The following is a 24285-nucleotide window of genomic DNA, read 5'->3' as shown; positions in this document are numbered from 1 at the left end:
GAGTCCAGTGAAAAATAATGCACAATACTCACTCGGAAAACATAAACAGCCAGTCTGTTGACTCGTGCGTAACGATGTAGTAGGACCCAGTTCTTTTTTCTCTTTCGACTGCGCGCTCAAACACTTTTGATAGTAATCGAATTCCTTGACATACCTGCAGGAAATTCGATTCGGTAAATAATTTGGCTCGACTGTTCAAAGTTTTGTTTTTGAGTGGATGTATCGCAGCGGATCCGGAGGCCTTGCTTAGCCAGGACGGATTCAATGGCTGAGCGATTTTCATTTTTATGCAATTGTTGAAGTGAAAACTTCTTTAGAATCGTTGTGATTTCAAACCGGATGCAACGGAAAAAACGACAGGTAAGAGACACAAATACAAAAATGTGTAGGATGAAGCCAGCAAAGAATGAGACAGAAATATACATACTATTTAATACAGCGCCATCTGTGAGATTTTTTAATACTAACGTGTGTATGAAAGCTCTTGTAGTGAATTTTAATTTAGGATTATACGTGAAATTAAAATATCAATTCACAGAGGGCGCTACCTTACAATTACAATTACTAATGACATTTACTAATGACAAAATTTTACATATACTTAAGACGTTTAGGATAATTGTATTTTAATTTTGGAAGGTTTCACTTCTACCACGTGTGAATTGCACACATGTTTTTTTTTTTTATATAGTTCCTGTCTATCGCATTAAAAACAGATTTTACCTTTAAATAAAAAACTAAACAGTTAAAGTTCGCATAGTTACCAGACGGGAGGCCACCGGTTCTCGGCGAGGTACTCTCGCACGGAGGGCGAGAGGGTCTTGTCGCGACACACGCGGTCGAAGGAACCGCATAGCCGCCACAAGCACCACTCCGACAGATTGCGAGCGTTGTGCAACTAACACACCGATTTATATTATAGTGGTCACCCAACGATGGAAATTCGACCATAATATAAATTTGAATATTATTAAGGTTCAATAGAATAGTCAGTCTTTACTTCTTCACAGATTTCGCCAAAGCTACACTATAGACAAACAATATTAATCTATTCTCAATTTTACCACTGACTTTAAGCAATAACAAAATTTTGACAATAAACATGAATAAACTCTTTCAGGAAATTTCATACTTCTCCGACTGCGCAATTTTCATGAAAAGGGGTACAAAGTTTTTGCCTCGCGTATTAATATAAAGATGCTCTATCATCGATCTTAGTTTGTTGATTATTTTTATCTCTACTATCGTCGAGCTCGCGTCTCAGCCTGACCTTCTTCAAGTCACACTCACAGCTGCTTCGCGGCAGAAATAGCCATGGCACCTACTCTTTAGAGCTTATGCGTCCTGCCTCCTAAATATAGGTTGGGGATGGCAATACGCTGTTATAATAGTCAAAGATTGGCTCATACTTCGGTTAATCCCTACGTTCCCATACCAGAGATCGATATTCAAAGATGGCGTGACGCTAATCTAAGCTAGACAGACGAGAAGAACATAAAAATTATAAATGGTATTTTAGTTTCGTTGCCAACAAAAGATGAGAACATACCTTAGCAGGTTCCAAAAGGGAAAGCGCTATTTCGACAACCTCATCTTCATGTCCGCGCACTCTGTAAGAACACGTTAAAAACAAGATTTAGAGAGAATGAGAGAGAGAGAGAACATACTTTATTGCACACTAAAACACAATTAACATTAGAAAACAATCCACAAGCAGATACATTTGTACAATAGGCGGTCTTATCGCTAAAAGCGATCTCTGTCAGACAACCATTTAATTACCCGAAATTCTGGACAGAAAGATACAGCAGGTATGTTGCGGTGTACTATTAATAATACAATATTAAAGAAAATACATACATACAATAAATAGATATTAACCGTTAAATATAATATGAAATCACTATATGATTTATATTCCAATATACTTACATACACATAATAAATCAACAGTATAGATAAAGCATAGACAAACAACACTAGGCGGATAGGTAATGTTCCTTCACCATTCTTTTAAAGCAGTTTATAGTTGGAGCACTTCTCACTGCATCCGGCAGAGCATTATTTTTTATTTTATTTTTGTTGCTTAGATGGGTGGACGAGCTCACAGCCCACCTGGTGTTAAGTGGTTACTGGAGCCCATAGACATCGACAACGTAAATACGCCACCCACCTTGAGATATAAGTTCTAAGGTCTCAAGTATAGTTACAACGGCTGCCCCAACCTTCAAACTGAAACGCATTACTGCTTCATGGCAGAAATAGGTGGGGTGGTGGTACCTACCCGTGCGGACTCACAAGAGTACTATCAGTAAAAGTATCAATATCTATTATCGGAACTAACCTGTCTTTATGTCTTAACTCTTCGATAACTTTGTACTCCACCAAATTGACGAGACGGTTCATGCAAAATCTGTTGGCCAGCTCCAGCAGCTCCAGACACCTTGCTGATTCGACGCTCGGTATCTTATCCGTGTACATATAGCAGAGGAGGATGTGGAAAGCGTATATCTTCACGCCTGGCAGCGATATCTGTGAAGATATTTATAGGTCACGCAGAAGGCATATCATATTGTTACGACGGTAAGAGTCGCCATCTATCGCCGAATAGCCGAAACGAGTATCGAAGAATCTAGTAACGTCTAGAACGTTCGAAAGGCACAACGCCATCTATTGTCAGATAACGGAAACACACACATCGAAAATACTCTACTTGTGAGAAATGTTCTCGACGATTCTAGGGATGTCGTATCTTAAGAAGGAGGGAGCCTGGAGATCAGTAATACAGGTCTTTGAACCTAGTACAGACGTCAGCTCTTTCAAAGGCTTACAAAATAAATTATAAGGTTAATTTCTATTTGTATTTGTACTAAATACAAGAGATAATATCTTTAAGAGAGAAATAAATACATTATTATTATTAATGATAAAGAATCGTCGGCACTCACCACCCTGGAGTTGCTTTCCCTGAAATGCCCTTGGAACATTGCCTTCATGGGATCGCACCTCGCCATCAGGATGGCGCGATGGGCCAAATGTATGCCATCGTCCAGGGCGAAAGTCACGTCCGCGAATGTGTTACGCTCGACGTACATATCACGGAAACGTCTCGTGATTGACTGTGGATAAAAAAAAAACACTAGTACATTAGAATATTGGAATTTGGTCTTTATTTGTTTTTGGGGGTAAGGTCGCAATTTGAAAGCCTAATGATATCCAAACTATCACAACAGAAAATATGTTTAAAATCGTACACGAGAGAATGGTGCAGCGGGGGAGTCGCCATCCTCAGATATGAGGAAAGCGACCCAAGGAGGATGAAAGTACACCTACCCACAAAATAAGCATTCCAAATGAACATCATGCTATCATCAATAAAACCACTTTCATGGCTTCATCTCGCTTTATTATATTCCTTTCATCATTTCCGACGTTTCGGATAGGTGCTCCACGGTTTTCGTGGTCACGAACGATGGCATTATTATTATTTGAATATTCTGCTAACTACCGTCTAATTTTCTAAAAGGATTACTTGTTGACATTTTTCTTTTTTTGCATGCAGAAAGATGTATCTTGGGGCCCGTGAGTTTTTTATTGCATAAACAGGTGGACTAGCTCACAGCCCAACTGGTGTTAAGTGGTTACCGGAGCCCATAGACATCTATAACGTAAATGATGCCACCCACCTTGATATATGAGTTCTAAGGTCTCAGTATATTTACAACGGCTGCCCCACCCTTCAAACCGAAACGCATTACTGCTTCACGGCTGTAATAGGCAGAGTGGTGGTATTTACCCGCGCAGACTCACAAAAGGTCCTACCACCAGTAAAGAGTGTCTTTGACTTGAGTTTTCTTTTCATTATAAAAGCTTTAGGAAGCTGTTATTGAGCATAGTGAACTCACCACGTGGAACTGCAGAAGGAACGCTTCATCGTACAGCATTTGTTGTGTGAGGATCAGTTGGCTGGTTCTCGTCAGTTCCGGGATCCCGAGCAATTCAGATGCTTGACGTATTTCCTGTTACACAACATATCTAGAATAGAATAGAATATCCACTGCTTAGTAGTAAGGACATATTCACGTCTAATACGAACTAATGAGCAGCAATAGAATTCATCATGACAGGGTCACATTTGGTTATAGTAATAGAGGAGTTTTAGTATGAATTTGTACAGGCAAGACAAGACTACTAGAGCTAATGTGTATGTAGCATCAGTCTTACATGCATGGGAACTACATCTGGCTCACTCTTGAAACCGAAATATGCAGAATAGTAATACGAATTAAATTAAAATAAATGCAAAATCTAAATGGAGTAACATAAAAAATGATTGAACACGCTAGTGAACGATTCTTTATAATATGAAGAGAAAATTTCGAAATGACATCTAACCATACTATTCAAACTGTGATCTGATTTTTAGGTTATGTTTTTAATTTGTAAAATCCATAAATAAAAAAAGGAAATGTTAATAATTAACCTCACAAAATAGCAACGTATATTCTATACTTTTTAAATACTGTTATAGTAATCATTAATTATGTATTGAAAATTTCGAAAATTCAGTAAATTAAAAAACATTACAGATAGATTTGACGCCATGCGGCATGGGACTTTGGAGGCAAATTACCATTAACGATGGATGCTGTTATCATGCTTTTTGTCCAATATAAAAAATGAATGTTTGTCATTTAATTAAATGATGTTATTAATTAATCGCGGAAGATTCCGCCTACACACAATATGTTGTATTAGAAAAATCTGCGGAATTCGAACACCGTCACAGACGCATCGCTCGATATGAATGCACCGGGCGTCTTAGCCTTTAGGCCAGTATGAATTGGAAAACAATTTTTACGATAAAAGTTGGATGAATAGCGGGTTTGTGATTCCAACAATTGTGAGTTTTACAATTAGCTGTATATAATCTATGCCCTTGTCGTAACAACGGAAGATAGGCGCGTTTCGCGCGTAATTTTACTAATGGAGGGCAGAGGTAAGGACGGTTACGGACGTTCCGTTATAACTACTGAACCGTGCATCCGATTAACTTGAAACTTGGTATCCATGTAGAAAATACATGTGCTTAATGGATAGGTTAATATTTATACGAGCGTTGGACTCCCTACACCAGTTGCGGGGGCGTTAATGATGAGAATCTTTGGGGGGGTGAGAAATAATAATGTTAATTTACAGCTGTGAATTACTATAAAACATCCAATCTCTAAATCCATACAACGTTACAGTGTGTCGTTTTTCAAATAGCTGATGGTCGGGTGACGGTTGAGAATACAATGATATTTAATTTTATTTGTGTTATGATTTTATTTATAATACAATTTACCAGCATCAGTCCGAGAGTCGAAGGCGCTACAGAATAATCTTCTGTGCCGGACTGTTGACAACAATATCGTATTATTTTAGTAATTTGCAATTGAAACAAAAACAAAAAAACTTATAGTACTTACAAAAATAGCTTTTAATACTATTTGCTTTTAGAATTATTGTTTATAGTTCGTTTTAATAAAATTTGACAATTTTATTTTAAGAATTACTATATCCTTTTAATACTGTATAAAGTATTATATGTATGTATGTATATATGTATGCATGTATATGTATATGTATGTATGTGTGTATCTATGTATCGACGCTTGAAAGGCAAACGTGACTAAGCGACAATGCGTGAACTTTACAGTAGACTAATTTAATCTAGCTGTAGGATTGAAACGATTTTAATAGACCTAGAAATATATTTATATATTTTTTTGCGCATCGAATATGATTATTGCCTATCATTTATGTATAAAGCAGTTATTGTCGCTTAGTCACGTTTGCCTTTCAAGCGTCGGTATGTATAAGTGATTGTGTATATATGTCTGTATATACTTTTTTGTGTATCTATGTATTTGTAACTTAATATAAATTTCATTGCACCTACCACTATTTACTCTGCACTACCTTTGGTTGACTGGTAGAGAATGCCTTAGGCATTAAGTCCGCCAATGTCAATTTTACATGAAGTGTAATATATAAATAAATAAATCCTTCTACTGTTTGCTTGCCTGATTACTCACATCTCGTTTCACGGAAGTGCATTGCATGGATCCGGTGTAAATGAAGTTTAGTATCTCCTGCATGACCCTTTGTGAGATGAGCTTACTCATGGTGGCTATCGTTTGAGTCTGCGATGTGGCGTGCTGAGATTTGTCGCACTGAAGAAGAAAATATTATATACTAGCTGACCCGGCAGACTTCGTAGTGCCTCAATCGATAAATGAAAGAAAACAAAAGGAATCCGTCCGACGGGGGACACATCATAGGAAAAACAAAATTGTTATTTTTATTGAATTCCGAGCATTTTCATATTTAGCTACTTTTTAAACCTTCTCTGGACTTCGACAAATAATTCAAGACCGTAATTAGCCAAATCGGTCCAGCCGTTCTCGAGTTTTAGCGAGACTAACGAACAGCAATTCATTTTTATATATATAGATAGATAGATAAATAGATAGATATCGAGAGGTGAAAAACTATTTGATTTAAACGACATTTAGCTTAACACGTGGCATTTGTCTTCGTAATTAAAGGTGTGTTTTATTTGGTATTAGCATCAACAGTTTGATGTTACTGATTGAACTTCAATTAAGCTTACCCCATTTAAACAGCTAAAGAAGTTTGTTTTATGATATCTTTTCCAAATTTAAATCTTAAATTGATCTCCTGTAAAGTTCCAAAAATGTCGCTTAAGTCATATAGCTGCTGTAGAATTGAGAACGTGGCGCATAAAATAAAACTATTCTACTGTTGCAATTTTATTGTTCTTTTCCAAAATCTTCTCTATAATTTTTCAAGATCTTTACAGCGTGAAACGAAACGTATTTGCGCATTTTTATATTATCTGTGCATTTTTCACACACTCACGACTTTGGCGCCTTTCTCATGATTTTCAAATTTTTTATCGAATTGTTATTGTTGGATTAAAAATATATAACATCACTTCCACAAACCGACCTATTATTTGTCCCGAGCGTGAACAATTATCTATTATCTATATATATATATATATATAAATTAATTGCTGTTCGTTAGTCTTGCTAAAACTCGAGAACGGCTAGACCGATTTGGCTAATTTTGGTCTTGAATTATTTGTAGAAGTCCAGAGAAGGTTTAAAAGGTAGATAAATATCAAAATTCCTTTTGTTTGTTTTAAGTTTGTTTTATACAAAAGCTTAGGTCTTTTACTTATCGATTGAGGCACTACGAAGTCTGCCGGGTCAGCTATTATAAATAAAAATTAACTGACACATTTTTTACACCTTGCTCATTCAATCATCATCGCCATCTTGCCTTTTGTCTCTTATTCCTTTTCCCTTTATTACTGTTTTCTCTCGCTCTGAACGCTCCTACTTATATATATTTGACGTTGACGAAACCTAACGCTTGCGAATGAAACGGTCCATATCCTCCAAAGACTTGATCACTTCACAAAAAAAATTAGGCGGCATGTTGGTATGTTGGTTTAGAGTAATAATTACCTTGACAACCCTTATCGAGTTGACGGCAGGGTGATTGACCTCCCTGTAGAGATCGGGGGGTTTCTTGCAACCGTCGCTCAGTGGCAATATCTGACAGGAAGAGCGACGTCTTATCTGGTCTAAAAGTCTGTAGGAAGTAAATATTATTATGTTCTCGTAACTATTTTATATGTGGCAACATTTTTTTTTATCTCCAATGCACCGTGACTTCTAGTATTTTCATTTGCGCTATTTATACTGGTAACACACGAGTTAAGGACAAGTACACAAATAATAATATACTTAATAGAGTGACTCCGACAGTAGCTGAAAAGACGATGCATAGATATTTTTTTAACACCTATACGACGACGGCAGACGAGTATAAGGCCCACCTGATGGTAAGCGATTACCGTCGTCCATGGACGTCAGCAATGCCAGGGACAGAGCCAAGCCACTGCCTACAATTAGTGATAATTGCAATGGCCGAAGTAATCTTATAATATTGATTAGGCAAGCTAGATTAGCAACGTCCACAGAACATAAATAGTCGTCTAAGCTATTGAAATGAAAATACCTCATTTGTTTGATGATATCCTGTTTGAGTAAATGCTCTGTATCTTCATCGAGATCACCAGCTGGCGCCTCACCCATGCTGCTCACCTGCCAACGAATATCAGCCTCAAAGTTGTATCATGAGGTTGGATTGATGCAAATACATTTTTTTACTGCCCTTGTAGGCAGACGAGCATACAGCCCGCCTGATGGTAAGTGGTTACCGTCGCCCATGGACTTCAGCAATGCCAGGGGCAGAGCCAAGCCGCTGCCTACCGTTAAGTACTCTCCGAAAGCCTCGTTTGAAGAAGGACATGTCATAGCGGTCGGGAAACACCGTGGAAGGGAGCTCATTCCAAAGCCGGATGGTATGTGGTAAAAAAGATCTCTGGACACGGTCTGTAAATACATTCGTCTTAATAATTCTCAACAACACCGTTACATTTCCCTAACTGGTGGTAGACGTTTTGTGAGTCCGCGCGGGTAGGTACCACCGCCCTGCCTATTTCTGCCGCGAAGCTGTAATGCGTTTCGGTTTGAAGGGCGGGGCAGCCTGCTAACGGATCAATGTCGCGTCATACATTGATGAATGTGATTGGCCAGCGGTGACGTGATATCGCACGAACCAATGACAAATCAGGGAACGCAGCAGTGAAATTGATTGTCAAATTAAAAAAAATTAATACACGACCAAAAAATATGGACGCGCATGTCAGTTTACCTATTTTTGTAAAATAATTAAAACCAATATAATTAGTATTTGAAGTAAACGCACTTACTCATTTTCCTGGCCACCACAAGATACCTATAAGAAATAGATGCAACACAGCCGTTGTACTGTGAATACTGTGACCTTGGACGAATTATGTTAAAGGTGGGTGGTAGCATTCAAATTTGGATACACGGCGGCCAGGATAAATGGTCAGCTCACCATGCTGCTCTCGCTGGAGCTCCTGGCCAGGTCAACGGAAAGACTCTCGCAGTCCATGATCAGCAGTCGATAGAAGACCTCACAAGCCGCCGCCATCATGACCCGATGCACTGGGAATCCCTTCGATCCACATATAATCACCATATCCGAGAAATACTGTAATTTAAAGCAAATATAGTAAATAATAGTTTAAAAAAACTAACAAAATACGCTTTTATAGAAAATACAACAAAAAAATACAAAATAAATTTTAATAAATTTGAATTAAAAATGGTGTAAGAAAAAATGATTTTATTGTAAAAAAAAAGCGTGGTATCAGTAGTTATAAATATTTTATGAACAGATATGAGTGGAAGGGTTATTCTGATAATATCCTGAAAAACACCCCACGTTTTACAGGTGTAATACAAATTGATTGCTCAAAATTTAAAAACACGTGTGGCACTCGGGGACTGCCGCAGTAAAGCTATTGCATAGCATTTTTTATCAGATTATGCAATTATAATTAGACAATGATAATTTAATATTATAACAATAATAAAATAAGACCACGCTATATTTATAAATCTTAACAAAAGCAAAACATTAACTATCCCCTTCACACTCATAAGCTAGACCGCGCGAGAGAGATGGGCAGAATTTTCATGATGCGCATGCAGTGCGACGTCACGCCGCGCGCTTATACACAAACACTACACAAGCGCAACGTGTGAATGTGTTGAACGCGAGCTACATGGTAGCCGGAGTGAGGGTGTTAGGTTTTATTTTCGTTACTGAATTTCTTGAATCGATCGCCGCGCTCAAAGCCCGCGATAAAAGCTATGCAATAGCTTAAAAGTCTTCCCGGTCGGTACGTTAACCTAATCTAAACGGTTTTATTATATAAGATTTTTATATATTTTTAAGAAATTACCTGTTGATGGAGTAAATTAGTCATATTCTCGAGGTAATTACTGCTGACGAAAGTGACTTCGGGCTCCACTGGTCTAGGTGGTCTGAACGGCGCCTGAAAATAGAAGATTACTATTTTCTTCGTCATCAGATCAGGGAGACTTGGAAGAGGATAGTTACTTTACACGTTAAAAGCATTAGAGCGTTTATCATGAACAATGACGTCATTGCTCAATCAATCTAAAGGGCTAAGGTCGTGCTTACAAATAAAAATGAAATAGGTATAATAATAATTATTTTCCTATTTATTTGGGTTATTGAATCAGATATCCCGACATTAGAATACATTTTAAATCGATTAATTACGAAGGGTTCTGTCCAGTAATAAAAACGTGACAATTCACAGTTCAATCATTCAACGTTTTGTCTTTAAATCAGAGAAAGACAAAACTCCTATTTGTAAGAAAAAAAATATATGGAGGAGAATCTATTTTTTAAACCGAAACTTCAAAAACGAAGGATGTTCTCAATTCGATTGTTTTTTTTTAATGTATGTTTGTTAAGTCATAATTTTTTTTTGATGTAAACAACATTAAAATCTGTTGTGTAAAAGCTCTTTTTCTCTCTACTAATATAAAAAACTTTCGCTGTAGCTTTTCATGTGTTCCCTCTATAAGTTTGATCGAGTTCTCATCTTTAGTTTTAGAGGTGTCCTTAATATTTAACTTATTCCGTATTTTACGATATTATACATGCTTCATTCACTTCAACTACATCGATGATTTTCTCATTTTGTTGTTTTTCGATGTGAAATGTACACAAAAATGACTGTTCTTTAGGATGATTTGGAATATTGTGGTAGTATTGCGAGATGGTCTTATGCTAATGAAGTTATGCATAGACTCATTAATGCATAGAGTCCTCAAGGAGAAGTAGGAGGAATATACTTATAGGATGATGGTTTTTTATTAGTCTTTATTATATTATAGTCTTTATTATTCTTAGTTGTGAACATTAGATGTAGCATGGTCGGGGCAGTTTTGAAATGTCTCACGATATCCCACCATCTCTCACAGCATAGTGCACAGTGACTCAGATACTAGTGGTAGGACCTCTTGTGAGTCCGCGCGGGTAGATACAACCACCCTGCCTATTTCTGCCGTGAAGCAGCAACGAGTTTCGGTTTGAAGGGTGGGGCAGCCGTTGTAACAATACTGATATCTTAAAACTCATATCTCAAGGTGGGTGGCGGCATTTACGTCGTAGATGTCTATGGGCTCTAGTAACCACTTAACACTTTGACCGTCTTAAAGACGTGGTGCTCCAGGGGATGGAATTGTTTATTCCCTCCTCTGAAGTGCCCGTTGGGGGTCGCAGCAGACCCTGGTATAACAATGCCAGCAGGGATGCTGCACACCTCAAGCGGTCCGCATACGTGGCATGGGATAATGCCAGGAGACGTCAGGACCCTAACATCTCAGAGGAAAGGCGGAAATATAACGCCGCTTCCAGGTCCTACAAGAAGGTTATTGCCAAGGCGAAGTCGGAGCACGTTGCTAGAATTGGCGAGCGATTGAAGAGCTATCCCTCTGGGAGCCGTGCTTTTTGGTCGCTCGCCAAAGCTGCAGAAGGAAACTTTTGCAGGTCTAGTCTCCCACCACTACGCAAGTCCGATGACAGTCTGGCCCATAGTGCGAAAGAGAAGGCTGACCTTCTGGTCAAACTCTTCGCCTCGAACTCGACTGTGGACGACGGGGGTGCCACACCACCGAACATCCTCCGGTGTGATAGTTCCCTGCCAGAGATCTGCTTTACACAGTGTGCAGTCAGGCGGGAACTCCGACTCCTGGACGTCCATAAGTCGAGCGGGCCAGACGGCATCCCTGCAGTGGTTCTGAAAACGTGCGCCCCTGAGCTGACGCCTGCGCTAACGCGTTTGTATCGCCTCTCTTATTGCACTAACAGGGTTCCGTCTTCATGGAAGACTGCCCACGTCCACCCTATCCCCAAGAAGGGTGACCGGTCGGACCCATCGAGCTATAGGCCTATCGCGATAACTTCCTTGCTTTCCAAGGTGATGGAGCGAATAATTAATATACAACTCCTGAAGTATCTGGAGGATCGCCAGCTGATCAGTGACCGACAGTACGGTTTCCGTCACGGTCGCTCAGCTGGCGATCTTCTTGTATACCTCACTCACAGGTGGGCTGAAGCCTTGGAAAGCAAGGGCGAGGCTCTTGCTGTGAGCCTTGATATCGCGAAGGCCTTCGACAGGGTCTGGCATAGGGCACTTCTATCGAAGTTACCATCTTACGGAATCCCCGAGGGTCTCTGCAAGTGGATCGCTAGCTTTTTGGATGGGCGGAGCATCACGGTCGTTGTAGACGGTGACTGTTCTGATACCATGACCATTAACGCTGGCGTTCCACAAGGTTCGGTGCTCTCCCCCACGCTTTTCATCCTGTATATCAATGACATGCTGTCTATTGATGGCATGCATTGCTATGCAGATGACAGCACGGGGGATGCGCGATATATCGGCCATCAGAGTCTCTCTCGGAGCGTGGTGCAAGAGAGACGATCAAAACTTGTGTCTGAAGTGGAGAACTCTCTGGGGCGAGTCTCCGAATGGGGTGAATTGAACTTGGTTCAATTCAACCCGATAAAGACACAAGTTTGCGCGTTCACTGCGAAGAAGGACCCCTTTGTCATGGCGCCGCAATTCCAAGGAGTATCCCTGCAACCTTCCGAGAGTATCGGGATACTTGGGGTCGACATTTCGAGCGATGTCCAGTTTCGGAGTCATTTGGAAGGCAAAGCCAAGTTGGCGTCCAAAATGCTGGGAGTCCTCAACAGAGCGAAGCGGTACTTCACGCCTGGACAAAGACTTTTGCTTTATAAAGCACAAGTCCGGCCTCGCATGGAGTACTGCTCCCATCTCTGGGCTGGGGCTCCCAAATACCAGCTTCTTCCATTTGACTCCATACAGAGGAGGGCCGTTCGGATTGTCGATAATCCCATTCTCTCGGATCGTTTGGAGCCTCTGGGTCTGCGGAGGGACTTCGGTTCCCTCTGTATTTTGTACCGTATGTTCCATGGGGAGTGCTCTGAGGAATTGTTCGAGATGATACCAGCATCTCGTTTTTACCATCGCACCGCCCGCCACCGGAGTAGAGTTCATCCATACTACCTGGAGCCACTGCGGTCATCCACAGTGCGTTTCCAGAGATCTTTTTTGCCACGTACCATCCGGCTATGGAATGAGCTCCCCTCCACGGTGTTTCCCGAGCGCTATGACATGTCCTTCTTCAAACGAGGGTTGTGGAGAGTATTAAGCGGTAGGCAGCGGCTTGGCTCGGCCCCTGGCATTGCTGAAGTCCATGGGCGACGGTAACCACTCACCATCAGGTGGGCCGTATGCCCGTCTGGGCAATAAAAAAAAAAAAAAAAAAAAAAAAAAAAAAAAAAAAAAAAAAAAAAAAAAAAAAAAAACACTAGGTGGGCTGTGAGGTCGTCCACCCAAAAAGTATAAACAAAAAATATAAAATAAACTCAAATGAAAGAGTATGAGGTAATTGTCATTTGGCATTACGTTCGCTGCTTTAAGACGCGAAATGACTTGGTTACCTGTTGAAGAGGCCGCTGAACTCTCTTTAGATTGGTCATCCAGAATCTCTGCTGTCTTCTCGCCATCAGCGCCGCCCTGATGGCATTCTCGAAGACTTCGTTCACTCCATAATATGTGAACACTGAGGTCTCGTAATAATAAATGCCGAACTCATGAGCTAAGGCTCGACCTTGGTCCGGCATGACCAGGTCGCATTTTCTTGGAGCCCTAAAATTTTACGCAAATCACTCGACTAATATAGCGGCTTCGTGTGGTAAATTTAGAAATTAGACATCGTAAAACCGGAACACCATTAGAGGTCGTTCGCTTTTGGCAAAATTTTTACTACATTCGGTCACAATTGCACTTTAATATTTCCCAAAAAAGTACCAGAGCCCATAACCAATACAAATCAAGAATTCAATTGTATTATGTGCCGCCCCACCCTTCAAATCAGATAGGCGTTTCGAGGCTGAAATAGGCAGTGTGTAATGGGCAGCTATTTGATCACAAGATATTTGATAGATGCCTGAATGTCCCCAACGATACTTCCAAGATAATTTTGCATTTAAACAACATTCAGACCTTCGGTCTACCGAGCAATTATACCCGAAGCCCTTCCCTTTGTCGTATACCTCCGAACAGGGTATAGGTAGACTTCACAATATGCCCTACATTCCACGGTAACAAGGGCTATCATATCCTTCAAAGTTAACTTCAAATCAATCAGGCTTTGCAAATATTGTTACCCCGTATTGATTACTTAATATAAGTATACTCCTCAGTGTGAGCACTTGACACTATTTATGGGATGTCTAGGGACGCCAACGCTTATTAGCATAGCGGTGTTAGTTACAGCTTTTATTAAACCATTGGATCAACACCTTCTTTTTTGTCAATCTATCATCATCATCATCATCATTCTTTCCTATAACCCTCTGCTGGGGTTTAGGGCTCGAATCAAATTTTTCCATTTACATCTGTCTTTGTCAATCTATATTAATATATAAATCTACAGTGGTTTTTACGGATGTTCCTTTATAACTACTGAGCCATGCATCTCAACATGACTTGAAACTTGGTATCCAGGTAGAAAATACATGTGCTTAATGGATAGGTTAATATTTATACGAGTGTTGGACTCCCTACACCAGTTGCGGGGGCGTTAATGATGAGAATCTTTATGGGGGTGAGAAATAATACTGTTAATTTTAAATGCCCAGCGAAGTGGACTGGTACAACTAGTATAATCTATTTTAATGCGAGTCCCACAAACCTTATGAAAGGGCTCCGGTCCTTGCAGTAGCTAAGGTAATTCTCGTCTCTGTACATGTATCGCAGATCGTTCTTACATCCGACTAGCAGGATCGGAGTGTTCGGGCAAAAACGTCTGAATAACAAACATATTCATTAAATATTCATCAAAAATAGGGTGCATTGAAGCCTTTTTTTATTGCTTAGATGCGTGGACGAGCTCACAGCCCACCTGGTGTTATGTGGCTACTGGAGCCCATAGACATCTACAACGTAAATGCGCCACCCGCCTTGAAGTATACGTTCTAAGGTCTCAAGTATACTTACAACGGCTGTCCCACCCTTCAAACCGAAACGCATTACTGCTTCACGGCAGAAATAAGCAGGGTGGTGGTACCTACTCGCACGGACTCACAAGAGGTCCTACCACCAGCCTTTCGAAACATGGAGAGTCCTGGTACAACTGACTGTCTCGACGATGCAGTAATTAGTGTCCCTGATTGCTAGGTAGTGGGGTGCGAGCCCCACGTCAGGAAAACATTCGTGTGAATAGATTTGTTTGCTCTTTTGCTGGGCGCTTTTTTTTCCATCCCATCTGCGCGGCGGGTGGCGTATATGGGAGTTGAACCTCACTAAAAACTCCTGCGGCTTAGGCTTGAATGTAATGTAATGCAAAAACATCGACTGACTCCCCAGGTCAACGGTCTCTAGAGACTATGGAATATATAATATTTCCGTCTTACATTGGTAAATCACGAACTAGAATCTCACTATAACGACAACTACAAGCCTACTAAATGAATAATGTTTATTTTGGGCTAGTTAATTTTGCCTTGTCTCTCTTAAGCCCTTTGTAAATACAGAAATAATTATCCGATCCCGCAAAATTATAATTTGCGTAATTACTAGTGGTAGGTAACGTCTTGTGAGTCCGCACGAGTAGGTACCACCACCAACCTGCCTATTTCTGCTGTGAAGCGTAATGCGTTTCGGTTAGAAGGGCGGGGTAGCCGTTGTACTGTTTAATTTTTTTTTTTTTTTTTATTGCTTAGATGGGTGGACGAGCTCACAGCCCACCTGGTGCTAAGTGGTTACTGGAGCCCATAGACATCTACAGCGTAAATGCGCCACCCACCTCGAGATATAAGTTCTAAGGTCTCAGTATAGTTACAACGGCTACCCCACCCTTCGAACCGAAACGCATTACTGCTTCACGGCGGAAATAGGCGGGGTGGTGGTACCTACCCGTGCGGACTCCCAAGAGGTCCTACCACCATTATTACCTTAGAACTCTTGTCTCAAGACGGGTGGCGGTATTTACGTTGTAAATATCTATGGGCTCCGTTAACCACTTAACTAGGAACTAGGTGGGCCGTAAGCTCGTCCACTCATCTAAGCAATAAATAAAAAAAATGGAACAACAGATACCTGATTTCTGGATACCACATAGCTCCACAGTTTCTCAACGATATAGGATTCGTTATTGAAAAACATAGCAGGACAACATCGGATCTGTAAAACAATGCTTTTATATTATACCTATAATATTATTAGTTCTGTCTATAAGTTAATTACTCTACTATGAACTACAAAAAAAAAAAATACATACGGGGTAAGTCAACAACAAAATGGCTAAAATAAGTATACGTAACGCTTAAAAAAACTTATTGTTCAAGTTATGAATGCGTCTTACTAATTTGTCAATTATTTTTTTCCTACCTAAGCTGATAGCCTTGAGAGGCTATTTCATCGTAACCTTAACTAGTATATGAGCTCGCAGGGCTCAAACCAGAATGATGCTAACACTGACCCTAGCAAGAGCAGTGCTTCGCAGAATATACCACCGCATCGGAAACGCGACCCACTAAGAAGATCCAGCTAGAAACTCAGTGGGCTGTGTCTATGGGTTAATTTGCTCGACGGGGACGGTGACCGGAAATTTATCAAACCCATAGACATGAATGTTGCTACCTATCTTGGGATATCAAGTTGAAGTCTCAATTATATATTGCGTAACGGTTGTCAGCTATTCAAATCGGAACACAAGACCGCTTCGTAGCAGAAGTAGGTAGGACACCGGCTCTTATCCGCACGGGAAAATACGCCGTTTTATTTTCTTCTTGCCTTTATTATCTAAACGGCCGTCTGGTGTAGTGGTAAGTGACATGGTCACTACACAAGGGGGTCGCGGGTTCGAATCCCGCCAAGGGGAGATATTTGTATGATAAATATTGAATGTCTTTTCCAGGGTTATGGATGTATATTAAATATATGTATGTGTATAATAAAAATCTTATATTTATATGCTAATATCATGCTGCAGCTATAATCATGCTGCAGATTAGAATGAATCAGAAATTTTGCATGAGTTTTACGACTGGCCCCCAACCTCACGTCAAATCTGCTCAGGTTATATCAACAGATATTAACTGCACCGCACCATAGAGAGGGACCTTTTTCTATTTGTTCTTTTAATGTTTCTTTCACTTCCGTTCGTTTCTTATTCTATGATTTGCATTTTAATTTTACAAATATTTATACTAAACTTTAGATTTTAAAATAGAAACGAAAAAGATAAAAAAAAAAAAATTCTTTGTGTATTTTCTTAGTAATCACAAATACCTAAATCTTTTAAGTGACTTCATAAAATTAGTCTCTCAGTCAATGTCGGTTAGCATATCACGTTATAATTTAACGTATCTAACTCTAATTTACAGTTATAGAGCAACTAGCGACCCGCCCTCGCTTCGCTTCGGAAACTGTAATTCATTATTAATTTCTCCACTATTTAATGGATATTATTATACATATAAACCTTCCTGTTCAATCACTCTATCTATTAAAAAAAAGCGCATCAAAATCCGTTGCGTAGTTTTAAAGATTTAAGCATACATAGGGACAGACAGTTATAGGGACAGAGAAAGCGACTTTGTTTTATACTATGTAGTGATTACGTATCATCAGAATAATCACAGAGCATAAACAATAAATGTACAGACGTCCACTGCTGAATCGATATTCCCTACAAATCTAAAAGACCAGTTGTCTGATCTTCCGGCTCATTGGCATTGATTAAATCAACCAGCGGATATCAGTAAGTAGGGCTCAAAATACGTCGTATCTACTTTCTTTCTAGAAATAGAAACATCCACAGAAAATTCCTGACTCCAGACCTTACCTACTAATCCTTAAACACCATTATCGAATAAATACTGTGACATAGGAAAGGACCACACGCATATCAACAAGTTATTATATTCCTTGCATAATGAACTGCGGAACGAGGACTATAGCATCTATGGCCCTTAAATAGCTTATAGAAGAGAATATTTACAAGAATAAATATAGAATACTCGTTTTTTATTATATGAATAGATGAATGACGTCACGGCTCTGGTGTTGATTGGTTAGCGGAGAACGTAAACATCACAGCGTGGATTTTGTCTTAGGGCGTGAAGTCAAAGTCTCCTACCAAACGCCCAGAGACGCTCATTTACCAGTAACTTTCGATAAGCCATTGCAGTACCCTAATATAAGCAGCGGACGGTGTTACCTATATTCCGATGAATCGCTCAATCGATTTTATGTCACCAAGGGGAATAAAATAACTAAATAGAAATATATAGAAATATATATAAATGGTACTATATATACCATTTATATTACTTTAAATGGGGGGAAACGACCTCTAAGACTATAGAGTGGAATAATTACTAGAGCCTCACAAATGGGAATGCTACCGATTAATTACCTTGAAGCGAATAAATTGCGCAAAAATTAGGTAGGATGGTCACCCGGGCGGACTTATGCGGGTGACCATTCTATCTACTGAAATTTAGGGGAAATTAGAAGTGACCAGGATTTTTTTATGTGGCCAATAATTGAGTCATACCTTCCATACGCAAATCTCCTGTCCTTTTCGTGATCGCCGAATGTGTCCCACAAACGCAACGACACGTTCACTCCGTCGACCATTTCCCAGGATCTTTCTAATACCTGACGAATACAGAATTTTGAGGTACTCTGCCTAGTTTTTAGTTATCAAGGATTCTAAATAAGATTCTAGATTACACAATGAAAGCATTGGTTAATATGGATCGACTATCGCTCTTACGAATTGGAGGCTGTTGATTGCTGTTAATTGGCCTCACGCAGTGTACTCATGAATTAGCTCTGTGAAATCGTTTAACATGATTCCGTTATCTTATTTTTACCATCGTATCACCCTCCATCAAGACACAACTAATCCTACTATGAGGAACCGGTGCGTTCTTCCAAAATTCTTCTCCAGAGATAATTCTTGCCAAGTACTCTTTGTCTGAAAGAGCTCTTCTCAAACTCTCTTATCCAAACGCTGGAACACGTCTTGTTCGAACGAGGTTTGAAAGATAGTGTCAAGCCGCGGGAGGCAGCATCCAAAGGTGACTGAAACCACTTAATCCGTACTCTCTACTGCGATTTAAGACATTATGAAAATGAGTCTTAACCTCTTTTGCTAGTGGCAATAAAAATAGAGATCTTTATTTTTTCTGTTTTCTAAAACCTTATTACGACAAGACAAAAATCACTGATAGGGATTTAAATAAAATCTGCTCGTCTCTGATTCATACTCACGTCCTTGTAAATCCTGTACTGATCAATGGCCCACACGGTAGGGACATGAGTGGTCATTAACTGCGACAGTGAAACGTGTTTGTTGCAAGCCCTGGCGCAGATTAATCGCGTCTTGCCCACGGCCGTGTCTCCGACCACCACGCATTTCACCAGTTCCTGATGCGGTTGCTCGTTGTCCATGTTCTTGGTCCGCAGACTTTTAACCAGATCTACCGGACGAAAGACGAGCGACTTGTATATTTGCTCATAAAATTTCTATCTAAGATACCTAGATAATTCTGAACAAATACGATTTTTATAAATACAATTTAAATTCAAATGAAATGTTCTACTCCGTGATCCCAGTCCATATCTTTTTTTCTATTTTTTTTATATGAATTAGAGATTACTGGGGGCCCAGAGGCCTTTCTAGTTTCACTAGGACAGGTGTGCGAGCAAGGGCTCAGCCAGGAGCTCCTAGCTCCCCAGTAAGGGACAGCTACCCGAGCGCCTCCGCAGGAGACCTAACAACTCAAGAACAGCTGAATCTACTACCGGATAGGAATCGCGACCCGCTGAAAAGATCCGGCGACTTAGCGGGCTGATGTTTAGGTTAGGTTGCACGTCGAACTCTTTGCCGAGTTCGACGAGTACGGTTACCGGAGTCTTTGCTCCTAGTGTTAGAGCTAAAGGCGTCTAATACAACGGTTATTGGATCTGATGAATCCGTAAGGACGTGTCTAGGGCACCCAGTTCATAACGTCCACACCCCTTGCGCTATTATTTGGGGTACGTGTAAGCGTCCGCCAGTGACTACCGTAGATTCAAAACTAGTGCCATACAGGATTAATTACAGTTTACACGCTTGAAATAAAAAGTTCTGAGACTCAATAGTGCGGCATATCGGCTCTATGTTGCTTTGTTTTGTGGCATAGGTAATCAAAATACATTCCACCACTATTGAACAACAAAATCGGACAATGACATGTAAATCTGTCCAGTTTCGCGATACCCTTTTATCTATAGAATTTAATAGGTTTATGTCTATTATCTATGGTAGAAGTAAATAGATCAATGTAAATGTGTCATAAAAAAATGATAGTACCATAAAAAATTTTGACGTACGACCTATAAGTGACAACAATGATTTATGTACGTCAAAGTGACATTTTTTCGCGTGCTTTGTAAGCGATAGCGTTATGCTTTCGAAAGCTGTTCTGTTTTGATTTTCTTTGATGGTCTTAGAAGAACTCAAAATAAATCTTAAAGCAAACTTCTGAAATATGCCACAAATATGTAAATAGGAATGATCGTCAATAGAAAATACATAATTATATCGGTTCGAAGATCTTGTATGGAATACGCTAAACAAAAAAACCGAATAGTATCGAAGTTCGATTGAATTGCTTTGTTTTCGATACAAACCGATATAAAGCTTAAATTTTAGCTTCAGCCTTAGAATACAAAATCCACAAAAGCCTAACGAATTCTTTCTTGGGATAAAAAGCCTGAATTCCTAAAACATATTACAGATAAAATTTAGTATCGACATAATCATCGATATTATTATCATATTATTATTACCGATAGATTCAGTCTCCCGCATTATAACCTAAAAGCAGTCCAAAGTTGATTTTACGTATTTATCAACTTTTTTTTTATTGCTTAGATGGGTAGAAGAGCTTGCAGTCCACCTGGTGTTAAGTGGTTACTGGAGCCCATAGACATCTACAACGTAAATGCGCCACCCACCTTGAGATATAAGTTCTAAGGTCTCAGTATAGTTACGACTACCCCACGCTTCAAACCGAAACGCATTACTGCTTCACGGCAGAAATAGGCGGGGTGGTGGTACCTACCCGTGCGGACTCACAAGAGGTCCTACCACCAGTAATTACGCAAAAATCATGACGTATAATGAATCAATAATGTATTTTGGGTGACTTTGATGTGTTTCGTGTGACTTGTCACGTCCCGCTTAACAATGAATTGAATGTCATAGGCAAGCCACTCCCTTCGACTGGATTAAATTATTTTCTCCCTTTTTGTTCGCTAATAGCTTATGGAGCTATTCCGGCTACACGGAGACAGAAGGATAATTATGTGTGTCAATAATGTACGTGTTTATCAGTGAGATTAATCAATAATGTAAAAATATTGCAGCTTACAAAGAGCCAATCGCGAACCAAACAAATTAATAACGTCAATAGTAAAAATAATATTTAACTAAGTAGGTAACAAAAATTTGTTTAAAAATATCATTTAATAAAAAAAAAGATGTGTGGTGATATGGCGGGTAGCCATCATACAACGCAAGATAATTGACAGATGCCTGAATCTCGCTTACGACATTTTCAAGATAAAGCGCATATATACAAGTTCCGAACAACAACATTCGGACCGTCGGTCTACCGAGCAACGTCATCCGCTCGGTGGAAGATCTTCCCTTTGTCGTTAAACATACCAAAGTGTCGTGGGACACCGGATAGAAACGAAGTTTCTTAAAAAATATTAATTTTAAGTTCTATTCGAGGTATAAAGAAAATAAAACTGGAGGTTTCGCAACAACCCACGGTCATTCGGTAACGTGCGAACTTATTGTGGTACACTTCATTCACGGTTGTTTTCATAACAGTTAGTGTATTGCACAAACGAACGCTCTGAGATCTTGGTCAATGAATGATAAAAAAATATGTTATTTTTTGTACGTTATTACAAAGTTAAGTAAAATGCGTATACTAAATGTAAACAAACAAATGTCATTTAAGTTTGTTTGTTTTGGCATTTCGTCATAAACGAATTAAGCACTTGTCAAATTAATTTGACATTTATCAATGACACCGTCTTATAAATAATTCGGGACGTATTCAAACTGGTGACATAAAAAGTTTTAAACGTCTCATTGAGTAAATTTGTAAATTTCCACAATAATATCACTGTTTAAAAACGTATGTATTGCTTTCGTAAAAAAACATAAAAAAAAAATTGGTTTAATAGCAAATACCAAATACTAAAATACTAAATCGAAGCGTTTCTATACCTAAAGATCGTAAAAGTGAATTGTCGTAAAATAGCTCAGAGCTACGAGGCACATTTTTATGACTTTGCATATTTTCCATTTTATGCCTCTTCATCGTAAGCCGACTTGAATATAGATACTGAAAAAGATCAATTCTCGCTTGCCATGCAAACGAATTTAATACTTAATGCAAATGAAATGTTAAAGTTAATAATATAAACTGTGTTTTACAATTTACCGACCTGTGTTTCTGTCGTCTGATAAAACTTCTTTACTTAACAGAGAACTGATATAATCGTCTCTTCGGCTATTTGTCGATGCATTAAACACAAAAACAATCTCACATAGCTCACGTTCACTTTGCACTATGACCTTAACAGAAGAAGCTGCATCTTATTTACGTAAAACAATTTAAAATTAATAAATTATTATCACATTCCCCTCAGCTTAGAGACCACGGAGTGAGTTTGTAGCAATGCAGTGATCTGCGCATGTAGACCTTTTGCGCAGACGTAAGTATGTTCGCTAGTGGCGGCCTCTAAGGGGCCCCGACGGCGGATCCTTTTGCTTTACAAACTACAGATGTCAATGAACTAATAATTTAAATGAGTATTTCGACGAAACGGGCACTTTGATTTCGTGGTGGACAATAACCCCGTGTTTACTTTAATATCTCCTAATGAAATGTTTCCTGCAGACTGTTCAGACTACGCTATAATATAATACCACATAGTATATAACTCATAGCACAATAATATCGTACACCATACATTATATAATAATAATAATAATAATAATAATAATAATAATAATAAATATTTTACTAACAATCACGCCACGTTAACTGGTCCCGTGATAAGTTCGTAAAGAACTTGTGTTACAGGTACCAGATAACGGATATAAATGTAAGATTTTTATTATACACATACATATATTTAATATACATCCATAACACTGGAAAAGACATTTATATTTATCATACAAATATCTTCCCTTGGCGGGATTCGTACCCGCGACCCCCTAGTGTAGTGACCATGTCACTTATCACTACACCAGACGGACGTTATGGACACGTTCACACTGTACTGTACTATACAGTCGGACATACATAATAGAAATACTAGGAACAAACACAAGCTTGTTGTGCCGATGAGTAGGTTACATAAGATACGAAATTCATTCGGGTGTTTGTCTGTGCGCCTGTACAACAAAATCCCACAAGATGTCCAGAACCTACATATACATAGGTTTAAGAAAACTATTAAAGAACATCTGTGCAATAAAGTTTACTATAAAGTCAATGATTATCTAGAAGATTGCACAAAGTGGGAATGAGTTGCTCGCTCCAGGCATTTCAATATTGAAGTAATTGTTACGTTATAATACTCATTGTAAAAAATTCATATTTTAAAAAAAAATCTAATATAAAAAAATAAATAAATAATAATTTCATATGTAAAAAAAAAAAGACATGCCCGCTGAGTTTCTTGCCAATTCTTCTCAGGACGGAGGCTAATTCTTGTGAATTGGCGGTAGTTTTTTTTGACGTTCAACAAGTATGTACTTTCATTTATGTTGAATAAAAATTTTTGATTTGATTTGATTTGATTTGATTTGATTTGATATATATTATTGGCTAAGAATAGGCTGATAAACTATACGGCACTATAGAACAGCGTAATCTGAAAGCACCTTTATACTTACATATGAGTACGTTCAAAATAAAATTGTTCACGGAATTTAAATTCATAAATTGAAATAAATAATCACTTTCACTTTAATCGTATTTAAGTTATTGTTTTATGTATTTTTATTTATATGTATTTTTCATTTAATATTAGATTTTTTTTTTTATGCTTAGTTTAAAAATCATGCTTTAATAGCTCTTATATTGTACACTATTCCCCTCTTATAC

The 24285-nt window shown here is 38.9% G+C and overlaps 1 protein-coding gene across 2 annotated transcripts in view; it reads right to left on the bottom strand.

The window, feature by feature from the left end:
- RhoBTB (Rho-related BTB domain containing) overlaps positions 1 to 23013 on the bottom strand; it is a 37851-nt gene extending 14838 nt beyond the window's left edge. Inside the window, exons 1-18 of one of the 2 annotated variants that reach the window (XM_028187801.2) lie at positions 22613 to 23012; positions 19373 to 19581; positions 18651 to 18754; positions 16187 to 16270; positions 14781 to 14894; positions 13525 to 13732; positions 9920 to 10012; positions 9007 to 9162; positions 8098 to 8183; positions 7542 to 7668; positions 6081 to 6218; positions 5348 to 5398; positions 3906 to 4019; positions 2949 to 3119; positions 2345 to 2532; positions 1550 to 1610; positions 765 to 898; positions 33 to 154 (exon numbers count right to left, since the gene is read on the bottom strand). In XM_028187801.2, the coding sequence (XP_028043602.2) occupies positions 33 to 154; positions 765 to 898; positions 1550 to 1610; positions 2345 to 2532; positions 2949 to 3119; positions 3906 to 4019; positions 5348 to 5398; positions 6081 to 6218; positions 7542 to 7668; positions 8098 to 8183; positions 9007 to 9162; positions 9920 to 10012; positions 13525 to 13732; positions 14781 to 14894; positions 16187 to 16270; positions 18651 to 18754; positions 19373 to 19552 (2131 nt within the window). In that variant the 5' untranslated portion in view covers positions 19553 to 19581; positions 22613 to 23012. Of the gene's footprint in view, positions 1 to 32; positions 155 to 764; positions 899 to 1549; positions 1611 to 2344; positions 2533 to 2948; positions 3120 to 3905; positions 4020 to 5347; positions 5399 to 6080; positions 6219 to 7541; positions 7669 to 8097; positions 8184 to 9006; positions 9163 to 9919; positions 10013 to 13524; positions 13733 to 14780; positions 14895 to 16186; positions 16271 to 18650; positions 18755 to 19372; positions 19582 to 22612 lie in introns of both variants that reach the window. The other variant, XM_089738817.1, reaches the window with a different exon arrangement.
- Positions 23014 to 24285: the final 1272 nt, after the last annotated feature.

The sequence above is a fragment of the Bombyx mandarina genome, chromosome 26 (assembly GCF_030267445.1).
Source record: "Bombyx mandarina strain Sakado chromosome 26, ASM3026744v2".
Lineage (NCBI taxonomy): Eukaryota > Metazoa > Arthropoda > Insecta > Lepidoptera > Bombycidae > Bombyx > Bombyx mandarina.
Note: the sequence above shows the minus strand (reverse complement) of the source record. Positions and strands in the feature narration are given on the sequence as shown.